At 30.5% G+C, this 17,598-nt stretch overlaps 2 protein-coding genes across 2 annotated transcripts in view; both read left to right on the top strand.

Moving 5' to 3' along the window:
• LOC132705096 (uncharacterized) overlaps window positions 1–17,456 on the top strand; it is a 115,728-nt gene extending 98,272 nt beyond the window's left edge. The window contains exons 11-13 of the mRNA XM_060675527.1: window positions 6,368–6,583; window positions 8,301–8,404; window positions 17,239–17,456. Of these exons, the coding sequence (XP_060531510.1) occupies window positions 6,368–6,583; window positions 8,301–8,404; window positions 17,239–17,456 (538 nt within the window). The remainder of the gene's footprint in view (window positions 1–6,367; window positions 6,584–8,300; window positions 8,405–17,238) is intronic.
• The window catches only part of LOC132704491 (uncharacterized), an 85,718-nt gene continuing 85,464 nt past the window's right edge, over window positions 17,345–17,598 (top strand). Inside the window, exon 1 of the mRNA XM_060674508.1 lies at window positions 17,345–17,592. The gene's annotated coding sequence lies outside the window, so the exon portion shown is untranslated. The remainder of the gene's footprint in view (window positions 17,593–17,598) is intronic.

The following is a 17,598-nucleotide window of genomic DNA, read 5'->3' on the forward strand; positions in this document are numbered from 1 at the left end:
TAAGCAAAATCTACACTCAATAATAGATCATATTTTACATTTGAAGCATAAAATGCTTCCAATTTTACACAAGGTGAGCAATAAAATAAAAACAACTCTAAATAGCTATAAGATGTCTAATTAAATCGAATCACCTATTTTTTAGCTTACCACGGTATGTACTTCTTAATTATCTATCGAATATTTTATGGTGTTATTTTATGATTTTATGGTGTTTATTTCGTCTAGTTCTCTATGGTATTTAGAAATGGTAGTAATTAAGTTAAAGATAGAAATGGGTACATTTTCGCAAAACGACACGAATACATTCACTGACATGATCGCCAGAATTGACAAACGTCAAAATTGAAGGCGTGGGAAATATCTCCGAAAACATCCGATTGCTCCCAAACCCGTGCGGTAAAATCCCGGAAATGTCTGAAGTGCCTCGGATACATGGGAAAGAAAACTCACGTGGTCAAATGACACTTTCCGCATACTAGATCGGTTTATAATTAATAATTTTACATATTCATTAGGGTTAAACACCACACACCACAACAACAATAATATCAAAATTTCATTATATTATATCAATCAATTATATTGCATCAATTATATTGCATATCCTAAAGGAATTATCTGACATATCTAAATACCATAGGCAAGATGCATAGATGCAATCAAACATTAATTTAGAAAATGCCTCGAAAAGCACCAAATGCGAGAACGAGAATAGAGGGTAATTAAAAAATTCGTCCGCTGGTAAGTTAAAAAATGTAGTGTTCTTCCTATTTATTTCAGAAATTAAAGTGAGATTACATTTTGACAGAACTCAAATTCCTTAAATAACCTTAACATCAAGAACCTTATTGAAACCTACACATATTCTGATCGTAGAATCCTATATAACTTATTTTATTTTTAATATTTTTGGGACAACCTGAATAATTTTAAAAAGTAACCATAATAAGACTTCACATATCCCAGAAACCTTATTTTTATGAAAACCGTAATAATAATCGGCAGGTATGAGAACTAATTTTACAAACTTTAACATAAATAAAATGTTTGATTATTATAAAGGAAACACTTTCTGTTTCTGGTTGATAACATCTGATTTCTCAAGGAACAAAAATATTTTTTGGTTTTGATATATGTTTGTGTATTCAATATAATTATATAAAACCAAGATACATTACAACACAATACATACAATTTTGGAATCAAACTATTAATTATTAAGCCTTCTACAACAACAATTTTATTTTGCATATTATTTGGAATGGTGGGCTATTAACCAAAAACGGTGATAAATATTCTCTTACAGTCAGATGATGGAGTCATAAAAGTTAATGATATACACAAAAGACCATTCACTTGCTCTTTTTTGAACATCAAAGACTTAAACTTTTAGAAATCAAAAGTCACGTCGCATAAAGAATATCTGGATTTTTTTCCAATACGTAACAGTCGGCGTGATTTGAATTGTTATATTAGTGAAGTTTGATTTTATGGTGTCCAAAATAAAATTTTACAAAAGTCTCTGTTAGCGAAGTTGCAGACTCTCATAAAAGAAAAGTTTCTTCAATAAATGTTGTAATGGATGAATTTTCATAGAATTGGCTAAGGGAAATTTCAGTTTGTGAAAAATTAAAATTTGAATTCATCTTCAGTGGAAGGAGACACATCTTTTAATCCACACTGTTTTTAATTGATTTAGAAATAATTTTAACAAAGCAAAGTATTTAATAATTATTTAGTACAAATCAAAAACTTCTTTTCAAAAAAATTTTTTTTATACAAAAATCTATAATAATTTGTCGAAATACTTTCTCCATTTCATTTGAAAGAACTACTATATTTTTCACGGGTTTTCGAAAGCCCATTTAGTAAATGTAAAAAAAAGGTTCCGGATGAAGTTTGATAACTTTTCCAGTTTTTTTTTTCAAAAAAAATCACTTACTGTTGCAATAACCTAATGCTAATAACCGAATTCATGGATTACACAATCACACGTACCAGCACTTAAACCGTAATGGTGGAGCAAAACAGACTTATACATGGTGCCCGGAAATAACGTTCTAATAATTAAAGAAGTAAACATTGGCGCGAAAATTTACTTTTCAAAATATAGGGCGTCAAACTATTTAAAAAAAATGTGTTTTTAATAAATATCTTAAATATCTCTTTACCGATTTTATTGAAATTTAGTAGTTGTTTATTGTGACTGACTGTTTTAACTTTCTTTTTTCAAATTAAGCATTTAAAAATGCAACTGCTGTGTTTTCGAGAAAAAAAAACAATTTACTGAATGTCGCCAAACTTTAGTCAATTTTTTTATTAATATCCATAATAACCGTTATCAGATTCGTTGGAATTGGTAGAGGCTAACTTATCCCTAACTAGATTAAAATGTTCAAGTCTCTAAACGTATTTCCGGACACCCTGTATACTTAGATTTTACTGAAAGATGCTAACGATTTTCTTAAAGTTGAGTATGGTTATTCCACATGATGCAAGCAGACCTCTGAACGCTGTATTTTTTTAAATTTGATAATATCAAAACTGATTGACGTCGGCATACTGTTTCACTAACTACTTTATATTTTAATTTGGTTTAGAAAGTAACTATGGTTAATTTTATCTAGTTGGTGACGGTGCAGGATATTTAAGGAATATTTATTTTTTAGTATCATCTTAAAACAACATCATTATCTATAGTAATTGAAAGGTATAATGTATATACTAACCAATTCTCTTGAACGACAAAGAAATGAATAATGAAATTCGGAAAAGTGTTCAAGATATGGTCTAGGCACTTTTAGGTAGTCCTGAATAGGAATCTGTTGTTATTTTCAATTTGAAAAAAATCAGTACAGATTTTCCGCTTTATGACTTTAGTCGAAACTAAATTCTCTAAAAAAATCCTAATCGTACTTCTCTGTTCTCTTTCTTTTGTTAAATAGTCTCAGTTGAGTTTAGGTTAATGCAATAACCAAAACAAAGTTTTAATGCATTTGTGAGAGTTCTATCCAACAAAAAGTGGGACAGACTGTACATAGTTATAACTTTGCATATACATATGTAAAATACACCTTCATCTAATTGGCGTTTTTAGGCGCTACCAAACCAGCGGCCATGCCATTAACATATTTGTTTGTATTACATAATTTTTGTGTGAGTTTTGTAGAAATGTTTCCGAGCAAACAGTATTATTTGCGGTCATTTTCCGGGCTAACAGAATTCCTTTTAGTCCTTTTTCATAAGCACACTCGCCGTTATAAGTGGATGAAAAATTATGAGGCTATTGTATTTGGATATTAAAATTTCATTTAGAGCGTATAGGGGTTGTTATTCGTCGGGCAAAGGAATGATTCATGGGAGTCACTTGCACTATAATCATTACAAGACTAGGTTGTAACGATTTTAGCGATTCATGTCGCGGCGGATATTTTTTTTACATTTTAATTAGTAAACTAAGTTAGTTTTGTTGTAAATTAAAATTCATTTTGTATTACATTTTGAACTTTGGAAGAAATCTCAACAGATAGTTTTTTTTAGATGAAATTGAGTTTTCGAAATACTTTTTTTTTAAACAGCCTCGCTGTAAAATTAGTTTCATATTCTAATCTCCTCCAAAAACGACTAAGGCTTATTTGTAAATAAAAGCAAAAAGTACAAAGACATCCGCAAAGCTTAGAAGAAATATTTATAGAAAAATTAGAGTGAAATTGAATTACTCCAGGCGTTTTGTTTACACTAAAAACATTAAAAAAATTGAATATTTTTGATACGTTGTTTTTTGTAATATTACATACCATTGCATGAATTAAAAAAAAAACGTTTATTCATCTCCGGAAAGATTTCATTAAAAGCAAAACTTATCAACAAAAGAAATAGAGCGATTTTTGAGGTAACTTTCCGGAACTGGCTTCTTGAAATAAATCTTTCTACAGCAACTTTATTTTACATACGACACACCCATATTAATTGTATTGAATAGCAACTATACATTACATTCAGCTCTTCTCTCTAATTGTCTTTTATAGTTATTCAAACATTATTTCCTAAAATATTTAAACAATTTGTAAATGTTTTCACACTCCCGTTGCCAAATCCATAAGAAAATTGACGATTTGGTTCCACCAGGAGTTTAAGAACAATATTTACTGCAACAAGTTATCAATTGCGATACCAAACGAAAATATTTTACAAAGATTTAAAAGAACTAGGAATAATAATGAAAATCTAAGAAATCTTACATCGTCTACAATAAGTAGCGAAAACAGGATATATCTAGATTCATTGTGCAATTTTAATTACACCAAACAAACTTAGAGAGCTCTAAAGAGTTTTAATATTAATTCAAAAAAACGCACTACTCTTCCAAATAACTTCAATTACCCTGAAGAAAGTAATACGTTCTTTTCGTAGTTACCTCAAAATAAATCACACTGTAATGATGAAGTACAATAATATCAATTGTTTTAATAATACTCTACACTTTTCTTTTCTTTGAATTAACAAATCTTGCTGATGTTCATAAATATATTCATTAAATTAAAACAAATGCCACTGGAGTTGACGAAATGTCTCCAACTTATGCTTAAATATTGCAGTCCTTTCATTATTGATTCTTGCATAGAAGTAAACTATTTTCCAAAACGCTGGAAAATGTCACTTGGAAATTCATATATCCTATAATAATAAATAAAATAATGCCCCCACAAGTTTCAATGACGTAAGAATAATCAAATCAACTATTAAAAATATACGAAAAAGTTCTTTATAATCAAATGTGTACTTATATATATACTTATATAGGATAATAGCGAATGCTCTTGTAAGTGTGACTGATGATATTGACCGAGTCACTGAGAAAAAACTAATGACTGCCTTAATACTTTTTGATTTGTTGAATGCATTTGATACGGTGAACCATGACCTATTGATTTCCAAGCTCAATTTCTATGGTTTTTCCTCTAATTCAGGATAGCTGATTAAAAAATATGAAAATATAAAAAAAATATACTGTGATAGCAGATATTCCAAAGAAATTGAAATTTTCTCTAGAGCGCCGCAAGGTTCCATTTTGGGGCCGTTATTTTTTTTTTATTTACACCTCTGACATTTTAAAATCTTTAAATTTTTGCAACGTTCAGGCATATGCCGACGATACTTAGTTGTATTGCTGTTTTGATTTTAATAGTAGCATGGATGCAGAGGTATATATAAATCAAGATCTTAACAGGATTAGTGAACTTTCTCGTGCCCATAATTTAAAGCTAAACCCATCAAAATCGCATTTAATGATATTTAGAAATAAAAATAAAGTTAAGCTACTTAAACAAAATATTAACATAATGTTAGATAACATTAAACCTTCCGTTGTCGATTCAGCAAAAAAATTGGGGGTTAAAAAATATCTTTCAAAATCCATATTTCTCACTAAAAATCTTATATAGTAATAGGCATATTTTAAATTTTAGACTAAGGAAACCAGTATGTGAGTGACTTATTATCTCACATTTTAACTATTGTGATGTAGTGTATGGTTTTTTTATTGATGACGAGTGTAAGTGCCTTATTTAGAGGTTGCAGAATGCTTGTGCATATCGTCAACTTAATTGACTCAAAATGAAACAAAGAAGAGCTTTTCATTTCAACGTATTCGTTACGAAAATTGTCCATAACCTCGATTCACCCACTTTGCTGAGAGAGCAGCTTACTCCTAGGAGTACTATCCATTCTGTGATGTAGGATTAACGATGATACATCATCGGAGTGCCTTGTTTCGCAGATCTTTCAAATTCAACGCAATCCGTGTTTATAATTCTTTGTCAAAGAAATTCAGTAACTTAAATTTATATTCATTTAAAAAAAGGTACAAAGATCTTTTGTTACAAATATTAATAACGTTGTTGCTAATTATGTTATTAGCAAGGGATTATATTGAGTTATCAAATTATTAATCTTTAATTGCATTTTCTATAGTTTGTCGATCGATTTTGCAGGTATTTTTCATATTTTATTTGTTATTCATCCAATTTTATTTCAAGAAAAAGTGCGCAAATTAATTATATAAATAGTTCTTTACAGGTTCAGTAGAGTAGCTATTTAAAGTTAGACTGCGCCGCTTTTGAGCTATCTGTTTACTTTTCGTTGAAAAATTTTAATACTGTATATTGTTTTTTTTGTTATTGTAAAGGATATTTATTATTATTATTGCTATTATTATTATTATTATTATTCTAAATACAACAATATTTCTAGTTTGTTTACGAATATTACAAGTTATTTGACAAAGAAGAAGTGCAAATTCCGAAGATAAAATTTATATCTGGTGAAATCCCACTATTTGGACAATCACATTCTTATTTCGCAGGTCTCCAGATAGTTCCAGTTGTTCCTCTCGAGATCCCAGCCCATGCAATCGCGGTCCGCCACCTACCACTGAAAATTATAGACCAGCAATCAGACGACAATCCACAACAGAAGAAATTCTTATAGCCAGAGGTTTTCGCCGTCAGTCTACTACCGAGGAAATGATAAGATGTAGAAATTTTCGAAGACAATCGTCACAAAGTGACGAATGCCAAAGGTTCGTTGAATGCGACCTGCTATTGGATATTAAGACACCGCCAATTGGTTTTAATTTGAATCGATGAAAATAAACAATTTGAATTGCGTTAAATTTAATTTCCAGGAAAATGGAATGCAAATGGTATCACTAGAGGACGTATTTGATATCTTTTTTATAAAACTGGATTTCTACAAAAATTGCTAATGTTAACAGTGATTAAAGCGAGTACTATCTTCTAGGCTATCAATCGTGCTATGAGTGACGCGATTGCCATTGCCCCAAGTGACGTCCGACTTTATCTAAAAAAAAACAAAAAAAATGAAACACTATGAGATTTTTATGTCATTATATAGTTAACTACGGGTCCTACAACCCAGCAAAATAGCATCTGAATATCTTGTTTCTTACCTACAATGTGAATATAAGAATTTAAGGCTTAAAAAAAAGTTCACTAAATATAACGCTAATTTATTATTTGGGATGCTAAATCATAAGTAGTAAAATGTAGGAAACCATTTTAAAAGAGAAATAGTCAATTTTTAATTATCAGGACTGTCATGAAAACAAATTTTGTTTTTATCTAACCATCGATGCATATATTGATTGCCTACCAGTTTAGTTTAAATTTGTTAAATGTGTGTGGCATGAAAAATATCTTATTTAAACTTATCGCAATTCAGTGTCTGGAAAAAAATCGACGCTTTAGAAACTAAGAAAAATACCTATTATTTCAAAACACATTTTATTACTTAAATAATTCAATAAAGAATAAAATTGATAAATTTACAACAATTAATTACTTTTGGTTAGTTGACCTAATTAAACCTAATTATCAATTGACAAATAAGTGATATTACTAAATATTTGACAACCACTAAAAATATCGAAAAAGAAGAAAATGTCAGGTATGGAGCCATTCGGTGCCCCTCGAAAGTATTATAAAATAGTTAATAAATAATAAATATCATTTGGCATCCTAAATAATAAACTAGCTTATTGTTTCGTAAATTCGGTATAATTAAATATACATAACAACCGGTAAAACGGACACTTTTCCCAATATCTAGCTTTCTTTTAAGATTAACTTCTAATATTCATGTTTTAGATTAGGATAAAGATATTGAAATGCTATTTCACTGGGATATTGAACTGTTATTTGACTGACTAACTAATCACATTAAAAAAATGTATATCGCATTTATTTTTAATCAGAAATTTTTCTCGCGTCGCTCACACAACGATTGATAGTCTAGAAAAAGTCTTTTTAATTACTGCAAGTTTATTGAATGTGTTAAGCCTTTATGGTGATATGAACATTTGCTTAAGAAAATATTCGAAAATTCCCACCATTTTCTTGCGGAGATAAAGCAAACAGTAAACAAAAATATTTGAATTTATTTCAGCTTTAAAATAGTGCTCACTTTAATTATGGAAAGAAATTTTTATCCAAGCCGAGTTTGAAAATTCAAGGTAGCAATTACGCTCCCTGGTGGCCATTTTAGAAACTTTAAAATAATATTTTTTCAAATTTCTGTGAAACCTACAGAGCTGTTCAAATCAAAACTAACTTGCGAAATGGTTGGTTAGCTAGCGATATCAAGATAATATTTTTATACAAACGAAGTTCAGCATTAACAGTAAATTTGCGAATATCGCTATTAAAGAAACAGTGTTTCGTTATTAATAATTTCTTTGTTAATAAATATATGTAATGTACGACCTTTGCCAATTACAGATATCGAGGTAGAAGAGATTCGTCCGTTCAAATAGTGGACGGAACCGTTGCATCCATGACAGTAGAGACTAGCAGTACGTTTTTTGATTCCAGTACTCAAACAGGTAAGATTGATTTGAATATCAGTATTCCAAATATGATCATGAACAATTAAATAAATTCATTAAATTATTTCCAGTGCACTAAAATCTGTTATTTTTTTATATGGTACTTCTGCCTTTTTTAGGAAACAACATCTTTGAATTATTTTTGAGATGTACTGCTTACTCTTAACGTTTCGCGTTCACCGTTTACAAAGGAAAATGTGAAATGTGATGGAAATGACTTCATTCAAGCGAGACTACCGAACGCAAGACTTTGATAGACGTCAAATGCCCTTATTTTAAATTGAGTGTTCTTTATTCGTCACAATACACAATAACGAATTCCTCGAATTTGTTTGTAAAATGTCACTTATAGCGTCGTTAAAGATGTTAATTTAGTATTAAATAAAATGGCTAAAATTGGAAGCCCACAAGATTATTTTAATGTGTTTTTGTTGTCTGTTGATATCGATATTTCATGGTAAATAAAATGAGTTTTGTTTACTAATAAATGTTAGTTTATTCCATAGTTTGCGTAGCTGTGAATGAAATTTGACCTATATTTATCAAAATCCCAAGATCTGATATCAGCTTAACGAAGTAATTTCTTTCACATTTTCCTGTATTTTTTTAAAGCGCTAGGTAGGCAAATACAATTTGTAAATAACAAAAGAACTACATATCCGAGAATAAACCTTTAAAAAATGATTGAAATTAAATTATATTGTATTTACATATTTTAAATCGAATTACAATTGCAATTCTAATAATGGTTGCCATTTTTTGTATACATCTATCGAAGATACAACCACTGAGTTATAAAAATTTGACAGAACTATATTATGTAATTCATAAAAATAGAGTCTAATTTGGCACGATCTATCACTGAAGAAAGTTATAATCTAACATTTTTTTAAATTTTATAATGATAATAATTACGTTTCGATTGCCTATTTCTTCAAACCTGAAAACGAATCAATTGCTCGCGGATATTACCCACGGGTTTGGGACTAATCGGATAATTTCAGAGATATTACCCACGGCTTGAATTTTGACGTTTGTCAGTTCTGATGGTCACCTCACGTCACGTATTCGCGTTGCTTTTCCAAAATTTACCGAAAAACTAATGGTCGTAAAAAAAGCATACCATGCAACACGTTTGGTAAACTTTTTAAGTCACTCGTTTATTAAACACTCGGTCCGCTCGTGCCAAATATACTCGTGGCTCAAATGCCCTTTGCCACATTCTTTGAATAATATACTATTATAATGGCAAGAAATACATTTTATTGTACGTGCTTGTATTATATTCTATAGCTTTTACTTGACAGCAATTGATTTTTAATTTGACATTATGAAAATATCTTATTAAACAATAAAAAACTTCCTACGGCTTGACACAATATGAGACAATCAAATGTATCGAGTAATTTCATATTTTACCTGTCCAAAAACCGAAGCGTCGCGTTTTGAGCGCTTTAAAACCCTCATGGTTTTTTTTAGATAATCACCTTGCAATAAAACCCAAGGTGATTTTAGGCTACTTATTGTTTTATTAGTTAAAGGTTAAAAAGGTACTTATAAAAACCTGTGCCGGAAACCGGAAACCAAATCGAAAAGTATTAATGCTCAAATGTCAATTATCTACTCATAATCTCTCTTTTCGGTTGTTTATTTATTTATTGTTGAACGAAGTGTGTTTCGTTTTCTATAAATATCTATATAAAGTTTGGAGTTATAAAAAAGGTGTCTTCTAAAATTATGTGCATGGGAGTTCATGATTTATACTAGCTGTAGAGTAGGTGCTAGGTTTTGTTTTCTTATAAAAGTACTAAAACTGTTTTAAAAGCTAAGATTTCTTCCAAACTCCTCTTCAATATTCGTCAGTTAATAATAAAACCTTAAGCTGCAAAAAATATTAGTTCCCCACTATACTCTTTCTAACTCCTCTTCTACTTCCAGCTTCTGGGTACATTGCTTCAAAACAGCAAGAAAATAGAAACATGATTTTTTAAATATTTTGCCCATAGTATTTACCTTTCGATAAAATTAACTATTGATAAAAGTTTCACAAATTTGTTTTAGCGAATATTTGGTTAAACTCTGGATTTTAATGACGTGGGTGCCGGTGACACACTTCATTGCGTGTCGAGATATAGGTCATTGCTGTGTTTATCACTTCCGCTAATTTATCGACCAATTGCTCACTAAATTATCGGTTGGCAGAAAATAACGTTGATAAGCAGTTAATCATATCTGGTTTCTGTACCTACACGATTTTTAAATATAAAATGTCACAGCCGTAAGTGTGCCCAACCCTAGAGATAGAGTCCAAAACCAAATTCTGAGTCTTGAAAACGCGAATAGAAAGACAACCGCTGCGCTATATCCATAGTCAGCCAACTCACAATAATATCTTGGAAACCCTTCTTGTCATAATTCAATTATTATTGGTATTCTATGAAATGAAGGCCAATTTAGTTCATAATTTCAATACAAAATTCAATAAAGACAATAAAGAGTGCTTTAGATTGGTTTTGGCCTACTACTACTTTACAAAATTCGTATCCACGTATACGTAACGTATACTTAAATGCCCTCTTATTATGCTGATATGATATACGAAACTACAATTTCAATTACACCTTTTCATAACATACTGTATATAGTAAAGTTTATTCGCAAATAGAAGAAACCGACTTAACGCACAGGTTTAACTAGTTTTGATTAGTTGACTGGTATTCCTCCCAAAATGAATAAAAATTGTAAAAAAAAAATGGTATTCTGTCTAACATTTGTTTGTTTTTGAAAATGATTCGCTTTCTCGGCTAACTTGCCAAATTTAAAAATGTCTTAAAGACAGTTCGTGAACACGGAATAATGTGTCCGTCCAATGCCCGAAAGTCTTTCACAAATTACTATAAAAACGCCGTCGTCCCTCTCCTTGATTTGAATAGTCTTGGCGTGTCTTTAAAACATTGGAGTTTTAAAATGATAAAATGTTTCATTATTTGTGTACAGGGTGGCCAGTACAACGTAACTATATATCTAAGAATATACAGGGTGTACGAAAAAATCTTAAATTGAAAATTCATCTGGTTTGCAAAGAAGTTTTATTTTATTATATTTTTGCATATACCGCACTCAGTGTTGGCTGGGTAAACACAACTTCACTTTTTGTTTAATGGAACATACTGCCGGTTCTCCCGAAGGACCAAGCCTGGACTTTTATTATTGCGAATAAAGCAGTTACATAACTGTAAGCTCTCTTAACCAGTGCATAGAGCGATATTATTGGCAGAAATAAATTTAAAAACGACGAAATTACATTTTACCGAGAGCCTGCGACATTCTCGGCTTTTTTGTTTATCATTGCCTTCTTGACTTTTTATTCGTTGTCAAGTATAACAAAGCTTGAAACATGCAGCAAAATCGTCATATAAGAATATTAATTTGTAAATCTTTCGAAAACTAAACATTTTTAGCATAGACAACCTTATACAAACTCACTTTTATTTTTAATGGTAAATAAGATAAAATTATGAACTTTGGGGGTTTCCTTTAAAAAAAAAGATTTTTGGGAGTTTTCTTCATTTAGTATTTAATCTTACTTTTTAAACGACCTGTATTATTAACTGTCAAAATATTATAAAAATGCTATTAAAGTACGTTCTTGTCAACAACGTATTATAGACAAATTAAAAAATAGAAATTTCATTTTAGGAAAAATTGGTATTTTTTTCAGGGCCTGCGAATTACATATTTGAAATAAAAACTTAAATATGTCAAAAACCATTAGACATAGGTATAGAACATTATTTATGAAATTTTCCTAGACAATTGAGTAGAATCCAAAAATGAAGTTGTATTTAATCAAGCAACACTGTATATGCAAAAATATTTCAAACCCGATGACTTTTGTATTTAAGATTTTTTCGTACACCCTGTATATTCAGAGATAAGTTATATAGTTACATTATATTGGACACCTCGTACAAACAACATGGAAGAAGGCCAGGGCGTTCAGGTACCTACACAAATATCCTTCCTTTCAAAAAAAACATCAAAGAAAAAAAAGAAGTTGTAGAAAATTTTATTTACATTCAAAACTTTCACATATTTGAAATTTAATATAATGAAAAATAAATTTATTACTCCTACTAAATTTGCGACTGTCGAAAAAAGTTAACGCTATATGTCGTGCACTACCTAGTGACTTTCTTATATGTGCGAATAAGCTATATCTCCGAATTTAACCAACAGGTACAATTCCAGATTATCATCATAATGCTCGGAATAATTAGGCAATATATGACTTCTAACGATATATCTGTCATGCAGAATAAACCCTCTCGGGAAAATTTCACGGTTGACAGTCAAAGCTATCGTGAAAATTAGTCGAATTACTTTAAAATTATATCGATTAGCAATTTAGGCAGAACAACCCAATATGGGACTGTGCGTCGCCGTATTTCAAAGGAACATAATGAAGTAATGGGGACATTTACATACAAATCGATTAATTAAGGAATCGCTAGAACATGATGTATTTATAACCATGTTGACTAAACACCAATTTTTCGTTTTTAGTAGCCATCGTTATTCATGAGTCTTTTATAATTTCAATGTATTTTACTTCAAACCAGTTAATTTGCTTGTATTCCGGTTAATACTTTACCACAAGTTTTTTTTTTTTTTTTTGAAAATACGTATACTCTATAGTTAATGCTACAATAATCTACGGGTTCGATGTAGTCAATTGACCCTGAGATTGACATTATTGTGCCATATAATCCAAAAACTATCCACCCTTTATGTTTAATTACTAGAAACTTATTTGCTTATTTAATGCATTTTATAAATTAATTAGTTTACTTTAAAGAGTTATAATAAACAGGAAAATAAACGAAACCACTTAAATTCCGCATGAAAAATTTGACGAGGAGAACGTAACGCTGGGACCAGCATGAAAATTATACAATGCTGAGATGGAAATATTAACTCTGATAAATGAGTTCACTAAGGTCGTTTCTGAGCAAATTCATAAATTTCCTAAAATTTGAGCGATGAAGCGAACAAAATCTTGACGCATTTATACGGTGCGCCTTTTTAGATGGAAAGGATTAGTAAAGAGAAACGTTGGAATGCGAGTAATGACATTCTGTCTGTAAAGTAATGATAAACTACTTAAAGAGCTGCGTCTAGCGTTATCAAGGATCTTATATACGCCGTAACGAATGCAAAATTTTCTCCCAGAAACCTCCAAGAGAGTGATGATGTTGAGGATTTAATTACGCATAAATAAAATAGATAGACGACGAGGCCTTTCCTCTAGCTCTTTGATATGTTTGATTTTTAATTAATGGTGCCTTCCAGATCTATCGATTGCGTTATGTGTCGTTAACCTTGGTTATGTTTTAACGTTATCTGAAAACCCCGAACCAACTATGCAAACAATTAGAAAATATCTATTTCACATTTTTGTTTTCATTTTTGTTGTGTGAGATCTTTCATTATACGAACTTTACACTACACCTTTCTCAGCAATAAGATTAATAAATAACTTATATACGATAAGAATCAAAGTACTAAACTAAAAATGCGTAAAAAAAGTGACATCCTAATGCCTTAATGGTTAGAAAGCAAAGAAATATAATAATAAATGTGTTTACTCAGGCAAACAGAATATGCACTTTTATTAACACTCGAGAAAATTGCTGAAAATTAATTCCTTTGACTTTTGCCCATGAGATACAACTTTTTTAATTTTTTTTATATTTTTTTATTGATTGTACTGACCAAGCGCCGCCAATGTCGCACATGCGTTAATTTGCACCCCACATCTGCCACTAGATGATCATTAAATTACAACAAAAAATGTTTTTAATACTTTATGACCGCTGTTTCGGCAACACCGTGACTTTATCAAATACAAAATATGACTATATTCCGACATATGTACATATAAAATAGGTAGTAATAGATTTTTTTTTAATTACGGGTATAGGGTTATAAATTTAAATTTAACAACGGCGACGCATTTAAATCCAATTGGTCATTAAGTAATAAATTCGAATATCTCATTTTGTTAATCTCCATGGCTTCCAGCAAATTTAGTTTTTTGCTTTTTGAATGATTATGTAAAATATCAAAATTATCGTCTTGGGCATTTCTGAATTTAAATGAATTGCATAGTTAGGAGCTGAACTTTTATTTTTATCGCCCTTTTGTGTTCGTTAAGAGATTTTTGAGTTTTTCGTAATATAGTTTTATTGTTTTTTAGAAAATGTCTTATGATGTTTTTAGTTTTAAAAGCAATATTAATACCAAATTTAGATACATATTTCTAAATTTTCGAAATTTCTTAAATTTATTAAAAACTGTGAAAATCTGAACATTTTTTGTTTTAATTTAAATGTTCCAATGTTAAATGGATTTTCGTCAAGCAAAAGCCACCTCAGTCTGATATTAGCTTGAATTTTTGAATATGATCTACAGAAATATTTTCAAAAAAAAAACAATTTATTCAGTTGGTTACTTGATTGTCATGATATTCCAAAACAAAGTGGCATTCTTGATGTATTGGCGAATGCGCGAGGCTTCACTTATATGGTTTGAGGAGTTTTATGCCCTTTTCCAATGATATTCAGATTGATTGAAAGCTTTAGATATAGTAGTTCAAAAAGTTTGGCGTTCTCATGCATTGACTATCATTTTTGGATTTAATTTATTCTGTAATAAACGAAATTCTAGGCACATAACACAACATTACAACCAACAAAACTTAATCTATTACTTATATTATATATATATATATATATATATATATATATATATATATATATATATATATATATATATATATATATATATATATATATATATATATATATATATATATATATATATATATATATATATGTTTTGTTTTAGTCCTTCACGGATGGAACTATGTGTATTGGTGGTTATCCGGGTGTTCATCCGTTCGTTGTTTGACCCTGGAGTAGGATCATTCGCCTGACGTTTCGCCAAAATATCACTTGAAGATGCCAAGTGATATTTTGGCGAAACGTCAGGCGAATGATCCTACTCCAGGGTCAAACAACGAACGGATGAACACCCGGATTACCACCAATATATATATATATATATATATATATATATATATATATATATATATATATATATATATATATATATATATATATATATATATATATATATATTCTCACGTATTGATTCACGGATGGAAAAATGTGATGACACTATATTCCGGGATATCATCCGTTCGCTCGTTGAACTCCGACTGGAATCCTGCATCCGACTGGAATCCTGCAAATCTTGCATCCGACTGGAATCCTGCAGACGTTTCGCCAAAATCTCACTTGGCATCTTCAATGCTCGCGCTCCGTTCGAAGTGTTTTCGGAGCGCGAGCATTGAAGATGCCAAGTGAGATTTTGGCGAAACGTCTGCAGGATTCCAGTCGGATGCAAGATTTGCAGGATTCCAGTCGGATGCAGGATTCCAGTCGGAGTTCAACGAGCGAACGGATGATATCCCGGAATATAGTGTCATCATATATATATATATATATATATATATATATATATATATATATATATATATATATATATATATATATATATATATATATATATATATATATATATATATATAATGTATTACTTGTAATCTATTCTTTAATGGCATCTGGCAAAGCATTTTTGAACAATACATTTTGTGCTAGCCAGAAAAACTAATTTCTAAAGTCTTTTCTATAACTAGGTTTTTGAAACTTCTGCAAAATATGAAGGTATAAAAGCTACCTTTCTATTATTTTGAAACATAACTCAAAGCTTAATAAGCGAGTAAATCAACATCTATATTATTTGAACCACAAAAATAGGTAGAGTTTAAAACTGATCTGGGACATGACAATTAGCTCTGTCAATACTCCTAAGGATCGCTTAGGAAACTCTATCGAAATAGTGAAATAACGGGTTCCAACCTTGACTTATCTCTATGTGAGTCATTAATTATATCCAGGTTATCATATGCTAATTCAGTTTACTCCCCGCTTAAATGGCTGCGGAGAATGACAGAAAATAACGTTATACACAAACAGAAACAACTGACGCTTAAATTTTTGTCTTAAAACCTTCAAACTTCAAGCTTGTATCTTTTAGGGAACTAAATAGTGCTAATACAAGAAAAACCTCTCCAACATCGAACATCTTTTCAAAAAAAGATCCTAAATTGTTCAACAAACTTCCAGTAGATTTTTTGACATGACTTATCCTTGCCTAATTACAAAAAAAAGGTTGAAAAGATATATTTTTGATAAAGAGAATGACTTTTTTATTATAATGATGACAAGGTTCTGTTTAAAAGCGCCTAATATCCTTTTTTTGTTGTTGTAAAACTTTTTTATTTTCTTTAATAATAAAGTCACAATAACAATATTAATATTATCAAAGATTAATGAAATTTGATAACAATCACTTTCCTAATGTCGAATGAGTAAATATTCCGTTACTGAAAAACGGGTGTAATTATTGAACAGCCATTTGGAAAGTGAAAATTTTAAAATCAATCATTTCTAAAAAACGAATTTTAAGTGAGATAAGTAGGTTGAGAAATATTTTTACACTATTTTTTAAAGTTGTTGATACCTGCCACGCGTAAAGTAACTTTTCCTCATCGGTTCGCTAAACAGAGAACGGGTTAGCAATTTCCGCTCAGCTTTAATTAGTTAGATTCACCGCCAGTTCCAGCGGAATCTTAGGATGATGCTATTAAATCTGGTGCCATCAACGTTCCTATTAAAATTTTCAGTAATATTTGAGCTTGGAAGGTTGGCAATCGATCCAACGGGGGTGGGGTTCGGCACAGTTTGTTATCCGGACGCAAGACAACGACGTCTCCGACGTCCGACCAAACAGTGCGTTCCACATCGGCGACGAACGCGGATCACATTCAAACTCACTCCGTTGCAAACTGTGCATGCACCCTGTCGTGTTGTCGTTTCAATTGTCCTGTTGCGTCTTGAAACATTCTCCCACCCCTAAATAAACTACTCTAAATACTCGATAGCAACAAAACCAGTGTGGATTTGTGATTAAACTTTCTGTTGTTTTCTCACCTCAAACTATCAAAATTTCTTCTACAGACCAAAATGAACCCGAAAGTATCCCTGGTCCCTCTAAAGGTACTG

Source organism: Cylas formicarius, unplaced genomic scaffold (assembly GCF_029955315.1).
Source record: "Cylas formicarius isolate icCylForm1 unplaced genomic scaffold, icCylForm1.1 PGA_scaffold_7__23_contigs__length_41026272, whole genome shotgun sequence".
NCBI lineage: Eukaryota > Metazoa > Arthropoda > Insecta > Coleoptera > Brentidae > Cylas > Cylas formicarius.